Source organism: Rhinoderma darwinii, chromosome 9 (genome assembly GCF_050947455.1).
Source record: "Rhinoderma darwinii isolate aRhiDar2 chromosome 9, aRhiDar2.hap1, whole genome shotgun sequence".
Taxonomy (NCBI): Eukaryota; Metazoa; Chordata; class Amphibia; order Anura; family Rhinodermatidae; genus Rhinoderma; species Rhinoderma darwinii.
Window position 1 is genome coordinate 84,524,641 of NC_134695.1, and position 22,743 is coordinate 84,547,383.

General features: G+C 45.6%; 1 protein-coding gene across 1 annotated transcript in view; it reads left to right on the top strand.

Moving 5' to 3' along the window:
- The window catches only part of ITFG1 (integrin alpha FG-GAP repeat containing 1), a 116,533-nt gene that overhangs the window by 83,725 nt on the left and 10,065 nt on the right, over positions 1 to 22,743 (top strand). The window contains exons 12-16 of the mRNA XM_075838386.1: positions 1,685 to 1,790; positions 4,093 to 4,136; positions 7,334 to 7,412; positions 19,327 to 19,451; positions 20,827 to 20,909. Coding sequence (XP_075694501.1) covers positions 1,685 to 1,790; positions 4,093 to 4,136; positions 7,334 to 7,412; positions 19,327 to 19,451; positions 20,827 to 20,909 — 437 coding nt within the window. The remainder of the gene's footprint in view (positions 1 to 1,684; positions 1,791 to 4,092; positions 4,137 to 7,333; positions 7,413 to 19,326; positions 19,452 to 20,826; positions 20,910 to 22,743) is intronic.

Below are 22,743 nucleotides of genomic sequence, written 5' to 3' on the forward strand. Positions count from 1 at the left end.
CATCACGTGAATGTGCTCCAAGTGACGGCCGTGTCTTCCGTCACTTGCTCTCTCCTCCTCCTCCTCACAGTGCGAAGTGCATGTGAGGAGGAGGAGGGGAGGGTATTTTTTTGCTCCCTGTAGGAGCAGAATCCCCAGCCACAGCTTCGGCAACGCTGTGGCTGAGGATTGGGGATTCCGCTTCAGGAGAAGTCCCTGACTTCATTGTCCATATATGGGCAGTGAAGTCAGGGACTTCTCCTAGAACGGTGGCGCTATCTACACAAAGGTGGGGAGTGCTGTGTAGAATTACCTACAAGGGGCGCTGTGTGGCATTACCTACAAGGGGCGCTGTGTGGCATTACCTACAAGGGGCGCTGTGTGGCATTACCTACAGGGCGCTGTGTGGCATTACCTACAAGGGGGGCTGTGTGGCATTACCTACAGAGGGAAGTGTATGGCAAAAAATGTACAAATTTAATTCATCCGTTTTTAAAATGGACAGGGAAAAAAAACGAGTTAAAAATGGAAACACGGCCCGAAACGGAACGGATGCAAAACGGCCAAGAAAAACTGACCAAAACGGACGTTTTTATCAGCCGAGACTCGGGCCCTGTCATGTGACTAGAGCCTTAAACAGCATAGAAATAGCCTTCAGCCTTTTCTTATTTGTATCCTGGGAAAGCTGGGTGACAATTTGGCCACCATTACACCCCTTATTTTCACTAGTGTGGGGGTGAGCAGCAGCCATGCCAATTAATCAGTGGCACAGAAGGGGTTAAGTAGATACATTTTTTGAAGTCTTGGTTTTCTGAATAATTAATAAGATACATTTATTAGCGGCGACTCCGACCCTCCAGCTTCATCCATGTAACTTTTAATAAAATCTGATTTTAAATTATTTACTGTGCCAGTCTGTACGGATTCATTGCTTTGATGTTGGCGATAATGCAGAAACGCAAAAACGAAGATTAATCCACTTCCGAAGAAACAATTTACCCTGGTACTTAGCGGAGTTGATTGTTGCTTTATATCTTCTAATTGATTAGTTAGTCGGGGGTGATGTTAATGGCCTGCAGTGTAGCTCCTGCCTATTGTATTGCTTATCCGGTGCAGTTTTCTCACAACGACCATTGTCAGCCATACTGACTCTCATGGGGCTTTCTTCTCTGTCACTCGGTCACAGATTGCCCACCCCCACGCTGTATCAGTTCTCCCTGGCAGCCAATCACAATGAGTATCCATCTGTCAGACTGTCAGTCACAGTAAGTGACCCTCCTTCCCTCTCGCTGTGCAGAGACTCGCTTGATTGAATCTCTGCCGTGTATTCGTCCATCAAGGATGTGATGGAGATGAGCCCGAACCATAATGTATAGCCTGCCAGGGTGCAAGATTTGTTGTTTTCTTAAAGAAATATAACAAGGAATGCTGGGAAGTGCAGCTCAGTGGTGACATCAGTGAGGGAGGAAGTAGCTAACTTCTTCCCCTGGGACGTAAATGCTTGAAAAATAAGGTCTGACATTGGACGGTTAACTAATCAGTAGACGTATGTTACTTACTCCACCTCACGCCTTGTGTACATTAAACTGGCGCACGTTTTTAATACATTTTCCGTATTTTGAGTCTTCTTGCCACGCCCACTTCTCGGCATACAAAAGTAAGTAAACTTAGATGTCCCTCATTGACTTGTGTTGTGTCGTTGCAGGGAATCCTGGACATCATTGTCTTAAGTAAGAAAACCTCTGAGGACGGCGCCATCCACGTCCTAATGAATAACTTCGAAGCTGACGCCTATTTTGTCAAAGTGATAGGTGAGTGTAAACCAACTGTGTGTGTGTGTATATATATATATATATATATATATATATATATATATATATATATATATATATATATATATATATATATATATATATACACACACACACTGCACCAGTCCGAAAAAATATGTTTGTGGGAGAAACCGTTTCTATGCCAACCTGTTATGTTACAAAAGAAATTCAGCTACAAAAAAAAAAGCAACTTATCTTAAAGGGGAAGCGCCACCTATTGTTTGTTACTAAACACCGTCCTATATAAACGGCAGGAGGATATGTGGTCACTCCGCTTTGAAGGGTCTCCCTTTGTCCATGTTGTAATAGAAATCCGCTCTCCATGTACTGACTTCCTGCTGAGCTTGTGATTATACACAGCAGCCGATCTTAACAAGCAGAGCTGCAGTGTAAAGCATGGGCTAAGGAGGAAGCGGGAGCCCTTAATAAGGCAGTATGTTGAATAATTGGCTTGTTATGAAATTAGTCATACTGTGTGAGGGATGGGCAAATTAGATTGTGAGCTCCTGGGGACAGGGATGGATTCGGGTGATTGCGATCCGTGTACACCTCTGCAGGATATGTTGGCATCAAGTAGTAAATAATGACATCAGTACAGAGAATGCCGATCCATCCTCCTTTCCCTTAAAGCCCCCCTGCGCCTCTCATGGGTCACTCTCATCCTCGGCGTCCGCTATTTGGCGCTCTCATCTCTCTGGCGTCTCCGGTGAAGCGCACAGGATTAATTACAATCTTTCCGGAGATACATGAAGGCTTCTCCTCCCCACATCTTGGTTTACAGAAAAAAATAAAACACTTTGTAAATGGGTTTTTTCTTTGCCCCGGGTGGTGCGGGGCTGCAGCCTCTTACGGGGGATCTCCTGTTAATCGCGCTGCGCTCTGCGCCCGCGCCAGCAGCCTCTCGTCTTGGCAGCGGGATGAATGTGCTCCTGAACAGATGTTGGCGAGTATTAAGGGTCTTGGAGATACTGAGGGAGATGGGAGTTGGTCATCTGCTCGTGTAAAGCTCTGACTTGAGTCCACAATATACATCCCATAAATATCCCTGCACGTATCGGGATTTTCTTTAAACGCTCGCTCCCTGGTCGGTTTAAATTCAGGCAAGTTTGTCTGTCCCTGGATTCCTTACTGACCATAACCAGGGCTTTTATATACCGTTCCTATGTAAATGCATCTTGTTCTGGGTCCATCCGCAATTCCATGCACTGCTGCCCTCCCCTACCAGAGCGGGATTTACAGCACAGTTCATCCTGAAGTTTCTGGTTTGTGACTATAATGCAAAAAACACAGTGTAGACTGACACACACAGGCAGAGCAGTTGTAGAGAAGATTTGATTATTCTTGGTGACGTCCGAGTGTTAATTTTGCTCTTTGTTTCCTACTATTTCTCTGATTGTTTAACCCTCGAGCTTGTGGAAGCCTTTTCCTTGTCGCGGCTCCTTTATTAATAGGCGGCGCGGTACAGTAATTAGGGATAATGTATCTTTTTTTGTATCCTTGATATTTTGCTAATCCTCGTTACCATGGCACCGCTTCATTAACCTGAAATGAAAGGTGCTGAGGATTTTGAAGGTCATCGCTGCGGCCAAAGAAAAGTGATGTTTTTGGCTTCGTGGTTGAGTAGAAATTACAGAGAGGGAGATTCGGAGGATTTAGTCAATGTTCAATACCCCTGCCCCCTGTCACTGCTCCTTGGAGATCATTCTGCATCGGTCACTTTTCTTAAGATGTCACTAATGAAGAAGCAGTCTCCCTATAATGTAGCAGAGCTCAACCTGGAGACGCACGGCCGGTGTGCAGCGTGACCAGTCACATGACGTCACCTCCATACTGCTATATAGATGTAAAAGGGCTCGTCCAGTGTATTAACTTTCTAATATACGTTGTGTTTCAATTCCTCACCATTTAAGACCCATGCTTGTTGTCAGTGAATGGGGACATTCTTGTTTACATCAGGAGGCTAAAAACTTATACGGACTTAATACTAGCTGAGGGTTTGGTACAATTGTGTCACATCTCTCTCCCTTCCTGATAGTTTGTTACAATGTATCAGTCTGGAGTCCAGGTTGTTTAGCTCACAGAGGATTGTCTACACTGGATACAATTGTAACAAATCATCTGTTGTGACAAATAGTAGATCTATAGGGTTTTTAGCCTCTGGATGTAAATTTGAATGTTCCAATTCAATGACAGCTAGCCGAGATCTTGACAATGGTGAGGAATGTTTGTTGGTCAGATACGTGTGTGATCAGCGCTGACTCGTTCTCTCTTCTTCCCTTAGTCCTCAGTGGTATTTGCTCCAATGACTGTCCACTTCAAGTCAAGGTAAGGACCGTACCATTCAGAAACCAGCGAGGTGGGGGGGGGGGGGGGGGTTCAGTCCTAAAATGTTCATCTGGAATTCCATAGTGGTTTTTTTTGTGCTTCAACTGTATAAAGAAATTCTTTCCCACAATATCCACACACTCCTCTCTTTTAAATACTCTGTGCTGCTGGGGACCCTGCTCCTTCTATTATGTAATTCTGTCACTTGTTTCTACCTCTCTCCTCACATCATGACTCTGCCCATGTCACATGCAGCCCTGATACTAACATCATCATATGAGTGGACAGGTCACTGCCCCATAACTTTAGCACACATCTTCTGAAATACTCTGTGCTGCTGGGGATCCTGCTCCATCCACTATCCCCACTCACTTCCATCATGACTCTGCCCCGGTCACATGCAGCCCTGATACTAACATCATCATATGAGTGGACAGGTCACTGCCCATTATAACTTCAGCACACTCCTCCTGAAATGCTCTGTGCTGCTGGGTACCCTGCTCCTTCCCCTATCTGTGATGTGACCCCTCACTTACATCATGACATTGCCCCTGTCACTCTCCTCAAAAACAACACGAATGAATAGCTCAATGCCCCTCATAATTTCAGCACATTCCGCTCCTGAAATACTCTGTGCTGCTGTGGATTGTGCTTGTTTTGCTACCGAGCTCCTGTGACATGAGTACCAGACACCTCCGCAGTCTCCTCCTTAAAGTAGCGCAGTACTGATATCGGTATGGGAGTATCACTCGCCTCGTCTGCAGAGCATTGCGCCCGTATTGTGGTCGTCCCTCATAAAGAATCTTCTTTTTATGTAGCGGATGTCACTGAGGTCTTCGCTGCAAAGCCGCCAAGCAATTGATTTTCTTAAAAGCGCGGGACCCGTAAGCCACGCTGCACTTGAAGGCCGGGCCGTGTTCTTTTGAAGTTCTCATCCCTTCTTAGCGGTCTCCTCAGACACGGGGGCTCCGCTCTCCACAAATATATTCAACATGATAAATGTAGGAGAAGTGAATAGGAAGGATGACCCCGTGACCTGCGTTCATTCACTGCAGCCGCATCCTTTATATCCGCACAAGAAGAGAAGAAACGTTCCCACTGCCGAATAATAATAAAGGAATAAAACCGATGCCGGAACGTCCGGACCCCTGTAAATAATCCTGTATAAATGGAAAATTCTGCAACTTTCTCAATTCCTCACCACTTTCAAGATCTCTGCTTGTTGTCGGTGAATGGACCAAATGCTTATTTACATCCAGAGCCTGAAAAATGTGTCTTTCATACAGCTGAGGGTTTGTTACAATGTGTCAGTAATCCTCTGTGAGCTGAATAAAGCAGCAGCACGGCTCTCTCTCCTGCTCCAGTCTCGTATGACTGCTTCTATGGGAAGTATCTTATGACAACGGCAACAAAACTTGTAAAGAAAGGCAACGATGCCGGTAGGAAACCGCAAGAGAAAGGCGGAGAGGGGTCCGACCTATAGGATGCAGCGAGTGCAGACATGACAGAGCGCTGTATCCGCATGACATGATATTGTCACGGTCTATTCCCCCTCCCCCGATCATTACCGGTGGCCGTTATCTGTGTCTGTACTGTAGTAGTCACCCCTATGGTAATAAGGCATTAGTGGGGATCCCTGAGTCCATGGCCGTTCATCCTGCCCCCGATAGTCACCCTCCCGGCGGCGCGGTCTCCTCTTATGTCACTGTTAACCATTTCATGTCCGAGAGCGGATGGTTTTGTGAGTTCTCCACCGTCATGTCGGGGAGGCAGCGTCCTTCACCGTCTCAAAGGTCACCGTGTGTTCCTGCCGCTCTCCCAGCGCGTGCCATGCTGCCAAGCAGACGACGGCATTCGAGCGACGCAGCGTTACATCCGCGTAAAGCGCTGAGATTGACGACAGAACCGATCAAGTCACTTCAGGCGTCCGCTCCTCACGTCCATCAATCCGTCCTCCCCCTCCATCCCGTGTACGTTGCTGGATGGAGAGGAGCGGCTCAATTTTCTGTATCACTGAGTGACGCTTTTCTGGTGACAACAAAAAGGAATCGGAATGCGGCTTCACACCCTCCCCCGGAGTCCTGACCACTAACGTCTGCTCATCTGTCATGATGTTCCAGTGGTTGTCATGCAGCAGAGTTATTATCATAGCTGTAATAGGAACACATTGTATCTTGCTCCTGTGTTATTATGTATTTATAGGAGAATTGGCAGCAGAAAATAACTCCAGTGTGGCAAAACTGCTTCTTAATCTGTCTCCTCTAGGCTGAGAATTCATCGCTTGACGTTAGAAGCCTGAGGCTGCACTACTGAGACATTCTCAGAACATGTCCTTCTGATTTGTTAGGTGCAAATGATCATCCACATCGATGTCCACATGTATACACATATAACTCAGGCAGGCTGTAGTCATAGATATAGTCGGTGATTTCATGACCGCACTGCACCTGACCGATATCAGACTGTCTCAGTAGTGCAGCCTCAGCAAAGAAGATATAGAAAACACTTCACATTTTTAATATAAACTAAAAAGCCTTTTGCTAATTTCTTCTGGTTTATTTGCTTTAATGGACATTCAGTGGATTGCACACAATCCTCTCCTGAAATACTCTGTGCTGCTGGGCAACGCTGCTCCTTCCTCTATGTAATTATCAGTCTGTGACCTACCACTCCATTCTGCTCCTCACATCATTGTACTTCCCCTGTCATGTCCCCCCTAACATCATCACATGAGTGACTAGATCACTGCTCCCCACAAATCAGCTTGCGCCCCTTCTGAAATTCTCTGTGCTGCTGTTTACTCTGCTCCTTCTACTTTGTAACGACCTACCACTCGCCTCCATACCCATCCTCACATCATTACTATCACCTGCAGCCCTGTCTTTACTAACATCATCACCTAAGTGGATAGGTCACTGCCCCCCCCCCCCCACAATATCAGCGCAATACTCTCCTGAAATACTTTGTGCTGCTGTTGATTCTGCTCCTTCTGCACTGTAATTTTCAGTCTTCCCCCTCCTCACATCATTACTGCCCCTGTCACCTGCTGCCTTGTCCTCGCTAACATTAGCACACTTCTCTCCTGAAATACTCTGTGCTGCTATGGGAAGCGGCTCCTCTTAGTCCTCCTAGATCTAGAATGGTGCTGCGGGATATGATGATCATTAATATTGGCGTCTGTTTCCTTCTTATTTCAGCCCTTCGGTGTGAACCAGCCGGGTCCGTACATCATGTACACGACGTCGGACGCTAACGGTTATATGAAAAACGCATCAGGTAGGACGGTGACCGTGTAATAACTGCAGACCAGAGTGTCGTGTGATGTGATTCCTAGACGGTCAGCAGGAAATCTCCAATAATACAGCATTTTAACCCGCGAGGTGCTGGATCATCGGATCAATGGGCGATTATTATTGATTCTCGTATTGTGACCTCATCGTTATAATCTACGGCGCAGCTCATTATATGGCAGTAGCTTCTAGTGCTGCAGATTTGTGGAGGGGGAATTAGGGACATGGTGCTGGGGGGGGTGTTGTGCAGTAGCGCAGACATGGTTACTGGTGACCTCCGCAGGCGCGGGCAGGCTGTGTCATGTGACAACACTTCACTTATATGGCGCCCCCTGCAGATGTAGTTGAGCCGCATTACGTTTAACGTTAATTAACATCGCGCAGTGTGTGGTATACGAAGCACAAGGGCTCACATATTTATTATCAAGTGGTTAATGGCGCTAATCCAGCAATTCCGATAGACCAGCACTTGTTTTTGGTTCAGACCCGCCTGATGATCCGCGATTTTGAACGCCATAACGGGGAAGACTTCTGACTCCCTGTCATCGCCCTCAGTCACCTGATAATGGTCTAGTTATTTGTAGTTTATAATCATTCTCTCCCTGATTAGAAATCATCTCTCCATGTACTCAGCAGGAAGTGAGCTTGTACTTCTACTCAGCAGCCAATCTAAAGAAGCAGAGCTGCAGTGTAAAGCATGGGGGAGGAAGAGCGTAGCAGCTTTAGCCTATAGTGAGACAGGAGGTGGATTTCAGACTATCTTAGACTCCCAATAAACAATAAGTTGGAGTCACTGACCACAGCTTCTCCACAATAGAGCTCAGCGGCAGTGTAAAGTACAGTGGAACACCAACAGCCTAAACCTCTGAGACAGGAGGTGAATTGCAGACAATGCAGCTGATCATAGCAGTGCCCTAATGGCCAACCGATTCTGCGCATTTGTGTGGGCTTCGTGTTTTCGCTGCCGATCTGTCGCTTTATTTTGCACTTTTGGGGCTGATGTACCCGGATGTTGTTGCATTAGAATAGATAACGGGTCATAGTTGAGTTTTTCATTGGATTGAGGGTTATCGCTGCCGGGCGTCGTCGTATCGGTGGTAGAATTATCACGTTGCGTCAATGTGATATAATCTCCGGCGCTCAGTTCCGCGGTTACCAATAATTTCTTGCATTTTCCTCTCGCCGCTCCCGGACCCCTCATAGTTGAGGCTGCGATCGATCAAACGTTTTCTCTATGAAGAAGTAATTCACAGACGGAGGAGTAATCCTACAGCGCTGGTCAGCGACGGTACAGACACGAACAATGCCCTTGACCCCCCCCCCTCCCCCGGTCTCCGGACCTGTTACTCAGCGACGTGTAGAGCCATTGATTTATTGGAAGCATCTTCAGGATTTATAAGGAGGGGGAGGGGACAGATGATGAAGGGGCTGTCATTATAAAAGTGTCATTCAGGTGGCGGGTTTCAGTGCAGCCGTCCCCCACCTGACTCAATGGTCGTAGCGTCCATTATCGCCCATCCGGTTTTCATTACTTTATAGTATATGTGCGGTACAGTCCGAAAACTGGCGATTCCGGTAGACTGACACTTGATTTCTGTACAGACCTGCCAGATAATCCAGTTCTTGCGCGGCCAGAAAAGGAAGAGTATAAGCAATAAAGACGATCTTCAGTCTTCCTCTTACATTTCTTCCTTTTGTCCTGCTGAGCTTGTATTTACACAGTGCAATCTGAACAAGCAGTCCTGCAGTGTAAAGCATGGGGGAGGAACATGACATGTAAGTAATAATCCATGCTGGATGAGATCTCTAATTCTTGCTGGAATGGCACTTCGTGGATAAGAGTCCTGGAAATAGAGAGGCTGCGTGTCCCTTTTATCTCCCGTCTCAGCCGCTCTCTGAAGAGATTGCATGTTGGGTTGCGCTCTGATTTGTGGGAGCCGCTATGACTGCCCTCTTCAACCTATCACCCCGAGGCCTCCGGAGACTGAAAGAGTTAAAGACGACGATTGCTGTATAATTTCCTTAAATCCCTCCGCACATGCCTTAATCCTCCTCCGCTCTCCAAGACTCTGTCTCTGCTCTGTGGAAAAAGATGAAGACGGCAGAGACTGACAGGTCGGGCCTGGATCCTGCAGAACAAGGCAGGAAACTTCACAGCAGCCGTTACTTGTCCCAGTGGGACGAGCGCGACGTGCGGAGACTCGCGGCCGCTCTTACAAGCCGCCATTCTGCTCTTTATTATTTATTTCAAAGAGGATTTTTAGCTTCTTTTTGCGTTTTCACTCACAGTAAAGGAAAGCCCCGCAGTCATTGCACTCATTAGCATGGAAAAGGCAGCGACATCTTGCAGCTACTGCAGATAAAGTCCTGCTGCAGGCGTAGAAGGATTAAGTGGTAAGCGCTTTACAACGACGATTGCTGGCGTAGGAAGTCATTGGCGCTCCTGTCCTGATTGTACCGAAGAGTAGAAGGCACCTCGGGGGATGGAAAGTGACGCCGCACACATCTGATCTCATATACAATGTATCCCGTCACATCACACGTCTGATCACATATACAATGTATCCCGTCACATCACACGTCCGATCACATATACAATGTATCCCGTCACATCACACGTCCGATCACATATACAATGTATCCCGTCACATCACACGTCTGATCACATATACAATGTATCCCGTCACATCACACGTCCGATCACATATACAATGTATCCCGTCACATCACACGTCCGATCACATATACAATGTATCCCGTCACATCACACGTCTGATCACATATACAATGTATCCCGTCACATCACACGTCCGATCACATATACAATGTATCCCGTCACATCACACGTCCGATCACATATACAATGTATCCCGTCACATCACACGTCTGATCTCATATACAATGTATCCCGTCACATCACACGTCTGATATCATATACAATGTATCCCGTCACATCACACGTCTGATCTCATATACAATGTATCCCGTCACATCACACGCCTGATATTATGTACACTGTATATTGTGTGGTAAAATTCTCTCACTGATTAAATATATATTAAAAAAAACGTAACTTTGCAGATACTTTACTTCGTGCACATCCAGCGCCACTGTCAAAATTCTGCTGGTTGCCCTCAGAAACAGACAGCAGATAATCTCCTTTTTGCTGTCAGACATGTGACCTGTTATCTGAGCCCCCACAATGCACTGCTCTCTGGTAACTATAGAATTTTAAATGCAGCTTTAGACATGAAAGGAGGAAAAAACTTCATCATGGCCACAAGAGCCGCAAAATATCTACAAAGTTACTGAATGTTTTCTGGAGATTAACTGCAGGATGTTAACGGGCATAATCCGGGATGAACAAGGGATTATGGTGTATATGATATTTACACGTTGAAATGAAATGTATTTTTCTGATTTGTCCGGAGATCATTGGTGGGGTCATTGGTGCTCTTAAAGAAGCGTTACCGCAAAAAACTCATGTCCAGGAAATGTCCAACCAGACAGTGACCTGTGAAGAAACACCGCCGGCAAAACGGATCATGACATCGGGGTTCTCTCTGGTGTTCTCTGAATCTCGGTCACGCTCCGCACCCTCAGACCTGCAATAACAATCATACAGTGCATCAGTGTTGACGGGAGTGTCCCCTTCCTTCTGGGACCCACGCCAGTGTTCTCCTCAACCGCGACTTTACTACGTGTTGTAAAAATAAAGATGGACGCTTCTTATCGCTATACATTGGCACTGGGCGCGCTTATCGCTATACATTGGCACTGGACGCGCTTATCGCTATACATTGGCACTGGACACGCTTATCGCTATACATTGGGACTGGACGCGCTTATCGCTATACATTGGGACTGGACGCGCTTATCGCTATACATTGGGACTGGACGTTTCTTATCACTATACGTTGGCACTGGACACTTCCCATCGCTTTACTTTGGCACTGGACACTTCCCATCGCTTTACGTTGGCACTGGACACTTCCCATCGCTATACGTTGGCAGCGGACACTGGCTGATTTTCTTATTGCCACACATGGGCACTGGCCTTTCTTCTCATCCTACTCGTGGGCACTGGCTGTTTTTAGGCCCTGGCCGTTCATCCCTTCGCCACGCATTGGCACTGGTATCTGTACCCCCGTGACTATCTCATGAACTCCCCCGCTGCTTCAGTTGCAGACTCATGTCCAATATCAATAGATACTTTCTATTCCCACTTATAGTAACAAGCCCAAAAAATAAATCCTCTACTGTCAAGTCATTCAATACGTCCTAGTTCTATCTGTGAGGACCCCTGACTACGTGACTTGTCTGTACCCCCGGGGGGCAGCACCTTCACTCACCTGACGTGGTCCACGCTGCCACTGAAGCTGCTCGAGATGTCACCGTCGTGTTCACACGAGTTCTGTAATGAGCCGGGAAATCTCTGCTCCAGCGTCTGTTCTTACCTGTGTATGAGCTGCAGGTCAGGTATGTCCGTTATAGAGGTGATTACAGCGGAACTACAATATCCCCCCCCAAGTCATATTTACATGGGTCTTGGCAGCTACAGATACGTCCTACATGTCCGTAGTCGGAATACCCCTGTAATATACATGCTAAAGACTTTCTTTTTTTTTTATCGTACAGTTGCTCCTCTGGATACAACACCCTGTGCGTAGAGCAGAATACAGAAGCTTTATGTGCGTCAGGGACTACAAGTACCAGCAGGATTCTCATTTTGCAGCATCTACAATAGGATATAATATTTGATACTTTTGTTTCTTCTGCCCCCGCCCTCCCCCTGCTATCCTGCTGGCGACCTGTAGATGGCGCCTAGTCCCGGGGCTGCTATGAGGAGCCTCCCTTGCAGCGCATTCCTAGAAGTCCGTAAATGCTTCCTGAACCCGCAGCCGCCGCACGACTTGTTGTTTGTGTTCGGTGACAATTCAGCTTTTTCTGTCAATTCTATGATTCTCTCCGCCGAGCAAATAAAAGAAAAAAAAAATATCTTCATCCAACCGCGTTACCAGCGTGTGACTAACGCGAATGGTCGGTTTTAGCGTTTGTACGATCCTGCGCCATTTGAGCAGATATCTATGGAGATTCACCCATTTGTAGTAGCGTCTTCTAAATCAGGCGACTTTAGCTGCGCCTCCTTTCATGTAGCGCGTGTACTCGGAGGTATGAGGCACGCCGGGCCTCGTGTCTCTATGGCGCTCGGTGCTGATGAAATGATCGGTTGGATATTCGCTCAGTCAGTGATTGGATCGGTGGCACAAACCATAGAAATCAGGTTTTTTGACTTATTATCTTAAGGGGGATTTGATCATAAAGGAGCCGCGGCACCTGAACCCCTATAACGCTGGCTGGAGATTCCTGTACCCCAGCACCACATAAATCAGCGCCATCTGTAAAGAATTTCCCATAATGCCGCATTCCTGAGAACCGCCGCACTTGTCCAAATGAAAATGGAATACCCTTTAGAGAAGGGGCTCTGTTTGGGGTGCCCCTCATTAAGGCCCCTTCGTCTAAGGGCTCGTCCAGTCCTATGTAAATGAAACCTAATGACTGTATAATGAACAGTTCTGTAATTTTCTAATGGACTTTGATTAATTGTATCACTATTTTTAAGATCTATGCTTGCGGTCAGTGAATAGGAACATTCTTGGTTAGAGGCAAGGGCTGAAAAACCATACAGTGCTAATACTTCTCACAGCTGAGGGTTTGATACTATGTTACCAGTCTAGACAATCCTCTATGAGCTAAACGGCCTGCACTCCGGACTGATACATTGTAACGAGCTGACAGGAGAGGGATCTGTAATAATATAAACAACAAAGGTTTTCGCGGTCAGATGGAAAGTTGGGTATTGTTACCTCCCATCCCCCTCCTATACATAACAATGTCAGGCGATCACGTGGCGGGGTCTGGTCTCTGAGGCTTGTGGCCCGGGTCAGGGTAACCAGCCGCGGAGCGGAATGAACTCATAGTATTGATCTAGATGTAGCCGGGTACTTGATGCTATCGAGGGCAAAGCCATTAGCAGCGAGATACGGAGGACAGCGTACAGTCACTGAATATAGCGAGGAGGGGTCAGGGGCACAATATGGAAGGATCGGCCCTGGATGTGGTGGAAATGGTGTTCAATCTGCGGTGGAGGGTCTGGAGAGGACCACAGGGGCCGGCTGGACCCACAGTCATTTTCCTGAATTTTAATTAGAGGTTAAAAATAACTGATAATCCAGAAAATGCTGTTGATGCCGGAGTAACGGACTTCCACTGTATCAGACTTCAAATATCTTGTTGTATTATAAGTCTGTGTTCACACGTAGGAATTGTGCGGCGTATTCAGCCGCAAAATTCCGCCCCCCATTAATTTCAATGGGAATCGGACGCTCGATCTTCGGGCGGATTCAGAACGAACATCCCTTTGATGTCACTGGGAGGGAGGAGTGTTCCAGCTGTCGGCAGGAATAGTTTTGCGGGGGGACCCGCTACACAAAATCCACCGTGTGAACAAGCCCCAAGTCTCAGGCCGTCATTCCTGGTTGTGATGATATGGCCACGTTCAGACATTGCAGATCTGTCCCGTAATTACGGTGCGAATTCCGGACATACAATTCACCGCACAATAGATGTGGAGGGGTTTTCCAAAAACACATGAGCAGATTTCAGGACATGCTGCGGGTTTTCGAATCAACAACGTGCCCATTGTGTTGCGGAATCGTCCCGTATTTTACAATTTGCAATGCATCAGGCAAAATCCGCAGCGGGAAACATTCGCCTCATCTCAACCGGCCCTAAATTTAAAAAAAAGTCAAATTAAGTGAAGTAGGTTACATTGTGTTTCAGCTGCTTGCATTGTTCTTCTTGCTTCCAGTGAATGGAAACATGCTTGTTTACATTCAGGGGCTGATAACCTGTACGGACCCAATATTTCTGAGGTTTTATAACCATTGTATCCAATGTAGACAATCCCCCTGAGCTAAACAGCCTGGACTCCAGACTGATACATTGTGACAACTATCAGGACAGGACAGAGAATTGTCTAGACTGGATACAATGGTAGCAAACCCTCAGCTGTGAGAAGTATTAGGTCTGTACAAGTTTTCACCCACTGGATGTAAAAAGGGGAAAAATTTTATTAAATTTATTTCCTACCACTTTTAAGATCTCTTCTTGCTGTCAGTGAATGGAAATACAGTTGCAGATCTCCTCATGATACACCTTTATTAACTTTATACCGGAGGACTCCTTTACGCCATGCACTGTAATACTATTATATAGTAACAACAATATGTTAATAATTTGTAGACGGCCTCGGCCTCTTTCTGATTGGCTGCTCCTTCCATAAGTGAATCCACATTGTGGGTTAAGTACAAGTCTGCAGGGCTGCGCTGTATTGATGGCGGTGAATGTGGCGATCGGGATTCTATCGCCGTTGTCTGAATTATTTAGTACTACAAGAAGAATCTGTCTGTGATGAGATCAGATCCAGGACAACGATCAGATGTAATTGATTGGATCCAATCTCCCCAGAGACGACAGTGGGCGCTTAAAGGGGAACTGCACATATTAGGGCAGGGGGTGACCAACTTATATTATTGGTCTTCAGAACAGCCGTGTATTTATTAGAGAGATGAAGGGCCCCACAATAAATAATTTCTAAGAAAAATTCCAGTTTTCACAAGATTTCCCCTTTACCCAAATCTGAATGCCACGTTCACCTTCTCACATCATTAAGATAAACTCTGTAAAGTTTCTCAACATTACATATAAATACTTTGCCGAAAGGGGTCACACATTTTAATAAAATAGACATCAATGCGGACGGGGTACAACTTTTAGAAGAGAAACCTCTGCACTTTGGGGAGATGTTCCTGGCGGAGAGATCTAGGACTTCGTCTCCTGTCTCGGCTCTGCTGCCCTGTGATCCATATCTGGGGCAGAATTAGGTGGGGTGTATATTGGGGTGTTGCACCCGTCCTAATGCCTATGGGGAACTTTTTGTTCATGTGTAGGACCCCTTTAACTTCTCTAATACAAATCGACTGAGTTACATCATGATTTATACTTAAGTCACATTCAGAGCTGCATTCATAATTCTGCTCTGGTCTTCACAACTTTCACCCCTTACAGCTTAGCTGAGATCCTTTAATTGACTTCTCTCTACTACACGGCATTGTGGGACATGTACTTTTTCTCTCATACATTAGACTACTGTACGATTCCTGTTATAATCCCCACATCTCCCACAATGCACCACAATAGAGCATGTTCCCTACAGATAATAAACAAACAGGGGGAATAATGGGAGATATGCTTGGTGTAACCCACTACATCCCCCACAATGCACCACAATAGAGCATGCTCCCTACAGATAATACACCAATAATAGATGTGCCTGGTGTGACCCACTACATCTCCCACAATAGAGCATGCTCCCTACAGATAATAAACCAACAGGGGGAATAATAGATGTAGTAAGTCACACCTGGCACATCTCCCACAATGCACCACAATAGAGCATGCTCCCTACAAATAATAAACCAACAAGGTGAATAATAGATGTGCCTGGTGTGACCTACTACATCTCCCACAATGCACCACAATAGAGCATGCTCCCTACAGATAATAAACCAACAGGGGGATATCAGAAGATGTGAAGTCAGATCGAAACCGAATCCTGAATTCTGTTTGAGATGAGACAGGACTTTACTGGAAAACTTTATTTATATCGTCCCCAGAAGTCCAACCCAATCCGACAGCGCGTGATAACGTGACGACCTTTGTGTTATAAAGTAATAAGTGACAGATCTGCCCCCGGAAATCTCCAGCCTCTTCCTATAAATGTTTCGCGCCGATCGTGACAGACGTTACTTTTCATTTCCATCCGCCGGAGCGTCCACTTACGTACACTGTGGACTCTGTAGCGGTTCAGGCAGGAGACGACACTAATTACACGGCGCGGACGGCTTCCATTTTTACTTGTGAAATGTCATAGGGTGAAGTTCCCTGCAGACTGATATCTCGTATGTGCGAAGAACAGAATCCCAGCGCCGCCTGCCTCAGTGTTAATAACGTGATGTACCCGGATAGCAGCGCGGTCCACGCTGCGCCATCAACACCTCCATTATAGAACCGCAGTCCCCTCGGATCGAGGTCGCTGAACAAAGACCCTGCGGATATAAATGTCTCACGATTCCCACGTATCCATCAGACCCGGCTGGTAGCAGCGTGATCGCTTGTCTCTGTGCGACCGTACCTTCCTCATTTTTTTTTTCCCCCCGTAAAACTTTCCTTATTATCCGAAATAAAGCGCGCTGACAAATTAATATGATAAGCAGATGGTTGACATGGCCGCCTCCTGGCTGCGTGCACAGAGGTTAGGACCCCCGCATGGATCATTTCATCTCCTCTCCTGTAAATGCCTCGTTACCAGAGCGCATCCTGGACTCGTGCCAGAAACCGCATCTCCAAAGGGAACGCTCGCACGCTCCACCGTATCCGGAGTCGTCATCTGAAGATCCAGAGGAAACACCGGCTTTCAAGACTTATTAATGACTGTGCAATTAAAAGCTGCGGCTCGGTGGAGGAGACGGGGAATCCATCCATCCCGCTAATGGCTCCATGTTCAGTGTAACGCGGCACACGGAAAATGGGGACAGCAAAAGATTTATAGAAGATCTCCGACTGCAATGAGGGGGGTATCAAAGTGCGTGGAGAGGTGGTCCATGCGCCCAATGCACTGAACCTCCGATAATCTGGAATTCTTGGTAGAGGACGTCCAGGAGGGGCTTTGCTTTGTATTAACCTCTGACCCCCCCTGCAAGAACGGAGATCGGTCCAGGGAGACATCAGGACTGGGGATATATAGTACATTTGTACCCCATCTATAGGGCACCATTGTCGCCCGTTCAGTCTGGATCTAATCACCATCCTTATCAATGGCGGTTATATATGTAAATATTGATGTGGATGGTGAGTAGAAGGAAGGACGTCTTATATCTTCACCAGGGACATATTGATGGAATCTGCCCTCAAGGCCTTGGTCCCGGTCCTGAATGTCGGGACCAAGACGCTTTGCAGGTTGGGTGGGTCTTCCATCGAGTCCAGGAGAATTCTGGTCCCCATCAAGAGACAAAAGACCTGGACGACACAAAATAGTAATCAGAGCGGTTGTCCCTTTCTGATGGGGCCATGTATTCTCTTAAAGGGAGCGTCCAGTTTGGATAACCTCTTCCTATTCGATAAGTCGCCTCACTAATATCGGTTTATGGGGGGACCTGGCTCTTGATGCTTGACTTCTCCGCAGGAGCAGCAGTATACAGTGTCTTATTGATTTCAGTGAACACGTTGGGTCCTCCATAGTGGAAGCCACAAATCTACGCTCTGACTTATAGAGGGGATGGGGTCTCCAGACTTAGACCCCTATATCGTTCTCTTGTAATGGACTGAGAAATCCTCAATGCTGATGGTTCCCCAGGCTCAGCGCAAATTGTGCGGTAGAAAGAGGATCTGTCCTGTCCACTGAGCGCTCGCTCCAGCCCGTCCCAAACACCAGACACCCCTCTAATAACTTCCATCTTGGCCCTATGTCTAGATGCTAAATGGGACCTTTATCTACGTATGTTTTTGTTCTTCATAACTTATAGAAATGTAACCCTGCAGTCTGCTGCTCCCTGTTATCAGCCATGGGTGAGCGGCAGACTGTATTGTTCTAAGTGGGGTAAGAAACCGGGGCAGGAAGGGTTCTGCTCCTCCTATGAGCACCACAAGAGGCAGTATATAATATAGGCCCCTTTCATCTATATACACCACTGATCCCTATGACACATATCTCCAGCGCTGAGACATTTACATCCATATCTGTGACTCCTCCAATTTACGGTTAGTGGCCCTTTAAGTGTTTTCACGATTTTTCCCGGTAATTCACGACTTTTGCCGTCTCTCTCTGGTCATAACATTGCTGTAAAATAACGACTTTCCATTCACTGCCAGCGTCTTCTCTATTAACTAGTAATAACAATAATATTCCGCCGAGGAGCAGCTGGTGCTTTACAGCCTGTCCTCTGCTGCGACCCGGCGTACAGACCCTCAGATGGGAGTTACATAGGGGACCACGGAGAGGAGCTCGCACCCAGCCACTAATTCTACATATGACATCTGGGCAGATGAAGCAACGCCGCAGCGTTTAATACTCCAACCTCTCGGCCTCGCGCTGGAATCACACAGTACAAAGAAATAATGACGACTTGTGAGTCCAGACCGAGCTGGAGGACGGCGGGGGACGAAGGGGTGAGACGGGGACGTGTGATCTCTGGAATCAGCCTTGTATGTGTTATTAGATGTGACTAAAGGAATTCTATCTCCATTTGAGATGTTGCATTGCAGGAGTCTGTCCTTTCTTAAAGGGGAACTCCAGCTTTAGTTATCCTCTGTGATGGCGTAGAGGTGTGTGCTGAAAATCACATTGGGGGGGGGGGGGGGTCTCTGAGCAGGAAAACCACCAGCAATTTCTATAAGAAGGGTTTTCAGGTGTCAGTGACATGTCAGAACGTAACGGAAGGTGGAGTTCCCCTTTAATGTAAAGAGAAAAAGACAGGACGACCATCAAGTCTGAATAGGCGGCAACTCTAACATCTGTGCATGGAATGCTGGGGGTTGTAGTTTCAGCAGTGGAGCCACAGGTTGTAGTTTTGGACCCTAGTGTAAATACGAGATCTGTGCCCGTGTATGTGTGTGTGTATATATATATATATATGGTGAGGACATTATTGCACTTATTGTATATATCTGTGATATGAGGGGGACGCGCAGATTCCACGTGTTTGTTGCCGGTGCGTCCTCCCGTGCAGCGTGCGCTGTGTATCTGTAACACGACTGATGGTTTGTGTCTTTTATTGCAGCCGGGCAGCTGAGTCAGTCGGCACACATGGCTCTCCAGCTGCCGTACAATGTCCTGGGATTAGGGCGCAGCGCCAACTTCCTTGATCATCTGTATGTCGGAATCCCACGACCCCCAGGAGAGAAGGTCAGTGCCGCTCAGTGAGCACAGAGACGTTATGAGTGGTTGTGGTCTAGGACGAGAAAAACATGGCTGCTTTCTTTCAAAAACAGCATCACACCTGTCCAAAGGTTTTGTGTGGTATTGCAGTTCAACCTCATTCACGTCAATGGAGCAGAGCTGCAATACCACACACCACCTGTGGACAGGAGTGGTGCTGTTTCTAGATGAAAGCAGCCATGTTTTTCTAATCTAGTACAGCCCATTAAAGTGGTTTTAGTAAGATTGCAGCCTTCATGACAGTGGTCTGTAACTTCTGGCTTCCTAGCTCTTGTGAGACTACAACTCCCATGCTTGGAGTTGTAGTTTCACAACAGATGGAGAGCTGCAGCTTGCAGGCTTCTGTTAAGTGTTAAAGGGGTTATATAGAATTAGGAAAGCATGGCTGTTTTCTTTAAAAAACAGCGCCACTCCTGTCTGCAGGTGATGTGTGATATTGCAGCTCAGCCCATTCACTTCAATGAAGCTGAGTTGCAATACCACACACAACCCATTGACAGGTGTGGCGCTGTTTCTGAAGAGGGCAGCCATGTTTTCTAATCCTGGACAACCACTTTTAATATAAGGTTATTATTAGATCCATGAATCCATAAACAGCGCCGATATACAGGCTTCTATAAACAGCGCCAATATACAGGCTGCTATAAACAGCGCCAATATACAGGCTGCCATAAACCGCGCCATTATACAGGCTTCTATAAACAGCGCCGATATACAGGCTGCCATAAACAGCGCCATTATACAGGCTGCCATAAACAGCGCCATTATACAGGCTGCTATAAACAGCGCCGATATACAAGCTGCCATAAACCGCACCGATATACAGGCTGCCATAAACAGCGCCGATATACAAGCTGCCCTAAACCGCACCGATATACAGGCTGCCATAAACCGTGCCAATATACAGGCTGCCATAAACAGCGCTGACATACAAGCTGCCATAAACCGCGCCAATATACAGGCTGCCATAAACCGCGCCAATATACAGGCTGCCATAAACAGCGCCAATATACAGGCTGCCATAAACAGCGCCGATATACAGGCTGCCATAAACAGCGCTATTATACTGCTGATGCCGGGGAATGAGAAATCGACAGATGCATTTTTTTGGATGAATAGGTTCCTCGTCCGTCCACATTGAGTTGTAAATCTCCACGTCCTCATTCATTAGACGTGACATGCGCTCGCTTATGAATCATCTAAACGGTCAGTCAAAAATCCGATTAAAGCTGAGATTTATAAATGAATTTATTTTCTTTGGAATGACGGGAGCGCAGGATTATTAACGACTCGTGTCAGCGCATACTGATGTGTCCTAACAGCATCTCATTCTGATTTATAGCAAATACGGAGACAGGAATGGACTGCCATCATCCCCAACTCCCAGCTGATCGTCATCCCGTACCCGCACCAGAACCCCAAAAGGTAAATTCAACCCGATCACCCACAATGCACCGGGGAATCACTGTCGTCTTATGCATCAGAATTCCCGTAATCTGACATCCCGGGGAGCAACTAGAATTTGGGGTGATCTGCTAGAATGAACTTTAGGTGCAGTGTAAGCCCCGTCCAGATGAGGAAGGGTTAATCCGTCTTGTTGCAGATGCTCCCTGCAGCTCTGCCCTTCCTGGAACTCAAATCCATCTCCAAATCTATCTCCGTTAATAACTATCTATTGATTTTCCTCTCCGGTGTGTTCCAAGTTATTTTGGGAATCAGAAGGGGAAGCCTGAAGTCAAATCTTTTACAATTCGCCCGTAAATCTTTATCAGAACAGATGATACTTTACTCGTCCACCCTGGAAGCTGCACCCTCAGAGGAGCCCCATAGGGGGCAGTATTGTAGTAGTTATATTCTTGTATATAGGAGGCAGTATTATGGTAGTTATATTCTTGTATATAGGGGCAGTATTATAGTAGTTATATTCTTGTATATAGGGGCAGTATTATAGTAGTTATATTCTTCTATATAGGGGGCAGTATTATAGTAGTTATATTCTTGTATATAGGAGCAGTATTATAGTAGTTATATTCTTGTATATAGAAGGCAGTATTATAGTAGTTATATTCTTGTATATAGAGGCAGTATTATAGTAGTTATATTCTTGTATATAGGAGGCAGTATTATAGTAGTTATATTCTTGTATATAGGGGGCAGTATTATAGTAGTTATATTCTTGTATATAGGGGGAGTATTATAGTAGTTATATTCTTGTATATAGGGGGCAGTATTATAGTAGTTATATTCTTGTATATAGGAGGCAGTATTATAGTAGTTATATTCTTGTATATAGTAGCAGTATTATAGTAGTTATATTCTTGTATATAGGGGGCAGTATTATAGTAGTTATATTCTTGTATATAGGGGGCAGTATTATAGTAGTTATATTCTTGTATATAGGAGCAGTATTATAGTAGTTATATTCTTGTATATAGGAGGCAGTATTATAGTAGTTATATTCTTGTATATAGGGAGCAGTATTATAGTAGTTATATTCTTGTATATAGGGGGCAGTATTGTAGTAGTTATATTCTTGTATATAGGGGCAGTATTATAGTAGGTATATTCTTGTATATAGGGGGCAGTATTACAGTAGTTATATTCTTGTATATAGGGGCGGTATTATAGTAGTTATATTCTTGTATATAGGGCAGTATTATAGTAGTTATATTCTTGTATATAGGGGCAGTATTATAGTAGTTATATTCTTGTATATAGGGGCAGTATTATAGTAGTTATATTCTTGTATATAGGGGCAGTATATAGTAGTTATATTCTTGTATATAGGAGGCAGTATTATAGTAGTTATATTCTTGTATATAGCGGCAGTATTATAGTAGTTATATTCTTGTATATAGGAGGCAGTATTATGGTAGTTATATTCTTGTATATAGGGGCAGTATTATAGTAGTTATATTCTTGTATATAGGGGCAGTATTATAGTAGTTATATTCTTCTATATAGGGGGCAGTATTATAGTAGTTATATTCTTGTATATAGGAGGCAGTATTATAGTAGTTATATTCTTGTATATAGGGGGCAGTATTATAGTAGTTATATTCTTGTATATAGGGGGCAGTATTATAGTAGTTATATTGTATATAGGAGCAGTATTATAGTAGTTATATTCTTGTATATAGGGGGCAGTATTATAGTAGTTATATTCTTGTATATAGAGGGCAGCATTATAGTAGTTATATTCTTGTATATAGGAGGCAGTATTGTAGTAGTTATATTCTTGTATATAGGAGCAGTATTA